This window comes from Lactuca sativa, chromosome 1, assembly GCF_002870075.4.
Source record: "Lactuca sativa cultivar Salinas chromosome 1, Lsat_Salinas_v11, whole genome shotgun sequence".
In the NCBI taxonomy this organism is placed as follows: Eukaryota; Viridiplantae; Streptophyta; class Magnoliopsida; order Asterales; family Asteraceae; genus Lactuca; species Lactuca sativa.
In genome coordinates, this window is record NC_056623.2 from 69,868,928 (window position 1) to 69,874,888 (window position 5,961).

General features: G+C 33.0%; 1 protein-coding gene across 3 annotated transcripts; it reads left to right on the forward strand.

The window, feature by feature from the left end:
• The first annotated feature begins 1,097 nt into the window (after positions 1-1,097).
• LOC111914897 (FH protein interacting protein FIP2) lies at positions 1,098-4,754 on the forward strand. 3 transcript variants are annotated; one of them, XM_023910592.3, is made up of 11 exons: positions 1,098-1,255; positions 1,680-1,789; positions 1,940-2,002; positions 2,106-2,240; positions 2,346-2,501; positions 2,614-2,697; positions 3,333-3,379; positions 3,544-3,617; positions 3,699-3,817; positions 4,175-4,255; positions 4,492-4,754. In XM_023910592.3, exons 1-11 carry the CDS (start codon positions 1,207-1,209, stop codon positions 4,543-4,545), a joined length of 972 nt encoding a protein of 323 aa, XP_023766360.1. In that variant the 5' UTR covers positions 1,098-1,206; the 3' UTR covers positions 4,546-4,754. The 3 variants fall into 3 exon arrangements, 2 of the variants coding, with proteins under 2 accessions (XP_023766360.1, XP_023766361.1); XR_002857975.2 differs by lacking the exon at positions 4,492-4,754 and having other exon boundaries at positions 3,539-3,617; XM_023910593.3 differs by lacking the exon at positions 1,940-2,002.
• Positions 4,755-5,961: the final 1,207 nt, after the last annotated feature.

Below are 5,961 nucleotides of genomic sequence, written 5' to 3' on the forward strand. Positions count from 1 at the left end.
AACCTCTACTCAATTCTTTTAATAACCACACAAGCATCATTCATTCCAACATCAAGAAATACACATATCATTTCGGCATTTCAAACACTCCAAACATTCCAAACATCACCACATCAGATTCCAACATCAAGAAATACACATAATTTCAGCATCTAGATGGTCATATGATTTTTAAAAAAAATCAAAATAACTTTGATGGTCATCATATTTCAAATCTTCACGCATTAGAAATAGTTGTACACAATATATTTCAAATCTTCACATTTCACAATTTGTTTATATGTGTAGTTGATTATTGAAATTTTGCAAAAAGAAAATCAAGCACAAGGAATATGTATGCTAACTAGGAAATCCACAAATAATATAGTGGCCTAGTGAAAATTGAATTTAGGGAAAAAAAATAAAGAATAAATTGATCGATTTCAGGGAAAGAAAAAACATCGGAACATCAAGAACAAGAGAATCTTACCGGTTGGAGCAGATCACCCTGTTGGTGTCATGAGAGGTCGATTATAGGGGCGACGGTACCGTACGATCTACTATCTACTGGGTTGTGCAACGACATCAGAGATGTGTGGATTAGAGATGTTGGTGGTCAAAGCTGAGTTGGGGCAAAAGAAGAAAGAAAAAATCGAATCAGTCGGTAGTGGCTGGTGCAAGAGTCGGTCGGAGGTGGTCAGCGTTGGAATTGATTGAAGATGGGAGGAGACCAGCTGGTGGCGAAGGGCCGGTGGAGGTTGCAGATTATCGGAGGGTGTGGGATGGAAAAGGAGCTATGAGAAATAGAAAGGGAAGAAGCGTAGGGTAAAGAAGGAAAAACACGTCTTTTTTTATTTTCAGACACAGCCCCACATCTGAAATATTAAGAGCCTTCTTAATTTTTAAGATGCAAAAATTAAGATGTTATCAAACAATCTAATTCTGAATTTTTAAGAGCTTGCCTCTTAATTTCTCAATTAAGAGACTACCAAACAACCCTAATTAACAATTGGTCGATTTTATGAATACCCGTTTTATAAACCTGTTTGTTAAATCTGATTATTTTTCAATGTGCAGAAAAAATAATTAGAGGGGCCTTTTCAAGAATTATTGATAACTTCATCAGTGGGTTTAGCACTTTTAGCTGGTATGTAAAACGTGTGAAGTAAGTACCTGTCGAATTTTCTAACCCCCATCGGCTGGACTGCGATTATCTCAGCGAAGGCCATGACGATGTACTCCGACAACTCGTCTTCGATTGTTCGTCTCAATATAGGTAGTAAATTCATCTTCCTTGGTCTGCAATTTACCATATCACTTGTAATCCGTTGTAATTTCGCTCCGAATTGATCGATGAATTTTGTAATCAGTTGAGATTATTGAATTAGTCGGTTATTCCCATCTGATCATTAGTTTTTTTATGTTTGTCATTGAGAAAGCGGATGGTATTTGTCAATAAGTGTCGGTAATGTTTTGGAGTGTAGAATCCGAAATTTAGGTTTAGGAGCTGAATTGGTTAGTAATTCGAACTGAATTTGGTCCGATTCTGGACCATGGGAGTGGGGATCCAAGCATACTATACTCTATAACATAGGGAGCGTGTGAAAATTGTAGATTCCTGTAGAGATCGTCTTGTCGGTTATGTAGTTAAGCTGGATGTGATCATTTCAGTTGTTGATTTAATGTTATTGGCATGACAGGGGGAAAGAAATTCTGCACAACTGTTGATACTCTAACTCAGCGTGAGCCTCATTCAATGCTTGCTGCAATGTTCAGTGGTCGCCACACTGTTTGTAAGGACTCTGAGAAGGTAAGCATGTACACAGATAGACAACACTTATTTTTTTTTTCAGTTTTTTGATAACAAGTATATTTGCCATGGTAATGTTCTACATTTGTGGTTAAAGTTTGATGAGCAATATTGGATCATATCTTATTTTCTTCTCTGCTTTTTTGTTAGTGCCATGGGCACCAGGCTTTGTGGGGGTATTTCTCTTGTTTAATCTGTCATGTTTGCATGCCAGTAGGTCCTTAAATTTCTCAAGTCTTTTAAACTGCAAACAAGCAGACTTTCATCTGCTACAGAATTGTCAATGGACATCCTTTGACTACTTTAAGTTCTGCAGGGGTATGTATTTGTTGATAGAGATGGGAAACACTTTCGGCATGTTTTAAATTGGTTAAGAGATGGTGTAGTTTCCAATTTGTCAGATTTAGAGTGTTCAGAGCTTTTGCGGGAGGCAGAATACTATCAGCTTCTTGTAAGTTATTCCTTCTTTACTCTTTGAAATGATCTTATGGTTCTATTATTTTCAACTTCCCTGTTGCAAATTTGACTGGTTGTTATATTATATACCATGAATCAGGGATTAGTAGATGGGATAACTGAGGTATTGAATAAGAGAAAGGAGGATGAAGAAATGGATACTGAATTAACACGTACTGATATCATCAAATGTGTACAATCTGACAAAGTTAGGTTAAGAGGAGTAAATCTCTCTGGCCTCGATCTTTCCAAACTGGTATGATCAAATACAACTTTTTTGTGTGAATCACATGATTATACCACATTATGGTACTAAAAACACATACTTTGGCTCTTTTGATCTAACTCTTCCAATACAACCTCTGCAGGACTTGTCGTTTGTGGACTTCAGCTATGCTTGCCTAAAAAATGTTTTCTTCTCTCGTGCTAATCTTCATTGTGCAAAATTTCGGGTAATTTATATGTGACTTAGGGTTTTTCTTCCCCGTTAAGTCATGTATAGATGAATTGGCTGATGGTAATGATGTCTTTCTGTATAGAGTGGTGTATACATAAATGGCTGTTTCTTTTTTAGGCTGAATACAGCGTCTGAATGAGACTAATTGATCATGTTACCTTGCATTCTAACAAACAGTTTCATCAATTTTAACGTAAAAAAAGTTTGGTGGAAAAAATGAGAAGGGAAAATAGGTTGAAGGGTTGGTGTCTTAATACATTAAGACAGTTTTTTGGCTTAACACATTAAGTCATTCTATTCAGATGAAGTCAGAAAAAAAAAACAACCATGTATATATAGGTGTCCAGATTAAATTAACTCATGCAGCTCATTAAGTAAAAAAGAATGTCCTTTTTTGCCATTGCTCTATTATTTCTTAGATTATCAAAATTTTCCAAACACTCAAACAACTAATTATCTGGTTATTAAAAGAAACATGTCCAAAAATTATTTCCTGCAGCCCATTTTATTACAGCAGGTTATGTGATTCTGATTATTCAACAATAAATAATTACTTTCAAAACATGGCCAAACTGTCTTTTATTTATTAATTGATGTACAACTAACTATTCTTTCTATTTTTGATTCCAGGATGTCGATGCTGAAAATACCATTTTTCACAATGCAACATTGCGCGAGTAAGATTCAGCAAACCTATTATTTCTTTTTTCTTTTATGTACAAAATTATATATGTAAACAATCTTCATTCCCTTTTTTTATATGGCCATCTTTTATCAACCCAATAGTCAAACCCTCTTCCATTGCTAGTCAACTCAACTGATTTTGTCTTGCCTAGGGAAGATGTGAGTTCACAGGGGCTAATCTCCGTGGCGCTTTGTTGGCTGGAGCTAATCTTCAGAGTGCAAATCTACAAGGCAAAAATCTCTCTTTTATTTATTTATTAGTTAATTCTTTTATTGATTTGAAATATAAATTATTTTAATTTTTTTTTGCAGATGCTTGCTTAGTAGATTGTAGCTTCTGCGGTGCAGACCTACGCTCTGCCCATCTTCAAACTGCTGATCTTACAAATGCAAATTTGGAAGGAGCAAATCTGGAAGGAGCCAATCTAAAGGTATAGATAAATAGATATTGAACATTGGGTAATTTACATTTTATGTCCCTGAAATCTTTCTTTCTCTCCTTTTTGGTCCCTGGGTCGATTAACTTAACGTTGGGACTGGTAAGTTCATGTAAAATGACGAATTTGCCCTCGTCTTCGTCATCTTCCAACCCCTTCATGTTTATGGTGAAAAAAAACTCTAAACTTTAAAGATGAAGGGGATGAAAGATGAGGGCAAATCCGTCGATTTACATGAAAAAAAGTGAGACATGACAAGATTACAGGGACTGTATGAAGGGTAAAATTTGAAAGAAAAGAAAAAAGCTGGATTAAGTATTTCTTTGTTTGTGTTCTCCTATGTTATGTTAGGGTGCAAAATTGACAAATGCGAATTTAAAGGGGGCAAACCTTCAACGTGCTTATCTGCGACAAGTGAATCTTCGAGGCACAGTAAGTAACATCAATATGTCAATGTCATAAATAGCAACATATTTTGCTTTGTTCTTTTCTTCATAAGTAGCTGATATTTTTTCTTTATATATCTACTCACTGTACTTTAAAAAAGGTCCCACTTAAGTCATTTCGTAAAATAAAATAAAATAAAAACAGTTTAACAGAATACAACAGTCATCCATATGCATTTGTGAATATGTTTTGATGATTTTAACTAATATATATATTTGCAGCATCTGGAAGGCGCAAAGCTGGATGGTGCGAATATGCTTGGAGCAATTAGATGACAATAAACTAATTCAAGACTCAGGAGAAGAATTGTGGTACTATTTTTTTTGTACTTAATTTCAGATTCCTTGTTACTGTATGGGTTTATGCATCACTGGATTTCTCGTAATTTGTGGTTTAAACATTTGGTATCACATTTTATGTACATACAGATTATAGACTTTTGAGATGCAATAAAATAGATATTAATTAGTAGAAAAGAAAATAATCCGAGGATTTGTGCTCGAAACATGTGTAGATGGTGCATGGGGATATGGGGGAGAGATGCCGGATTTGTATGTTAAGATTTTAAATAGCGTGGACGGTGCGTTTGGAGGAGAGCCATGTGTTCCAATGAGATAAATATATTAGACAATTTAAAACGACATATCTGTAAATAAATTAAGTAAAATTGTCAGTTTGCCCTAAAAACCTTTAAACAATATTTGTTTTAAAGGGTTACGACTTACGGATAATCATAATACAGAAAAAAACGTGTTAATTTAACTGAAATCATTGAAATAGTCAGAGTATGTTAAGGGGGTGTCAGTAAAGAGTTTTTTCGAAAAAATAAAAAACTCTATAAAGAAAAACTTAGTTGGCGGTTGGAATTTTTATCTTTTATTTTAAACAAAAATCTTCTAATTAAAAGCTACTTTGATTAGCTTTTACAAGTTTTTAATATATATATATATATATATATATATATATATATATATATATATATATATATATATATATATATATATATATATATATATATATATATATAGACTTAGGTTATTTTGTTTTTACTAACTATTGTGTGTCAGAATGCACAGATCTGGACCACCGGATGAAATAGAATCAAATTTCATGATCTGAGGGTCTATGATAGGGTCTATGATACTATAATAGGGTAATATGTATCATATAATCACACAAATTTCAGCATAAGGACATTTTAGTCAATTAACCTATATTAAAAAGGAAATTTTCGGATTTTTAGGGGTAATTAATTCCATTATTTTTAAAAATCTGAATATTTTAAATTAATTCAAATTTAAAAATCTGATTTTATTCCGTCAGAATGACAAAATGTCAACCATAAACTAGTAAATATATTTTCGATTTTATTTTGCAGAAAATGTTTCCAATGCAGATATTTTTTATAATTAACCTAATTTAAGAATTCTAGATATTATTCATATACATCCAAGTTGGGTCTATGATTTTATTCTTAATACACATCTGAAATAAAATACAAATTCATACATATTCTTACATATTAATATCTTTATACATTTTAATATAGTTATACATATTCTAACATAATCTAACAAAATATCCACTTGATCTTCGCGTATAGACTTATTGCTGAACTCGATTCCAAATATTTCTCTTGTATGATCAATATTGAATTCTCTCTTCATGCAATTCTGAAAGAATAAGATATA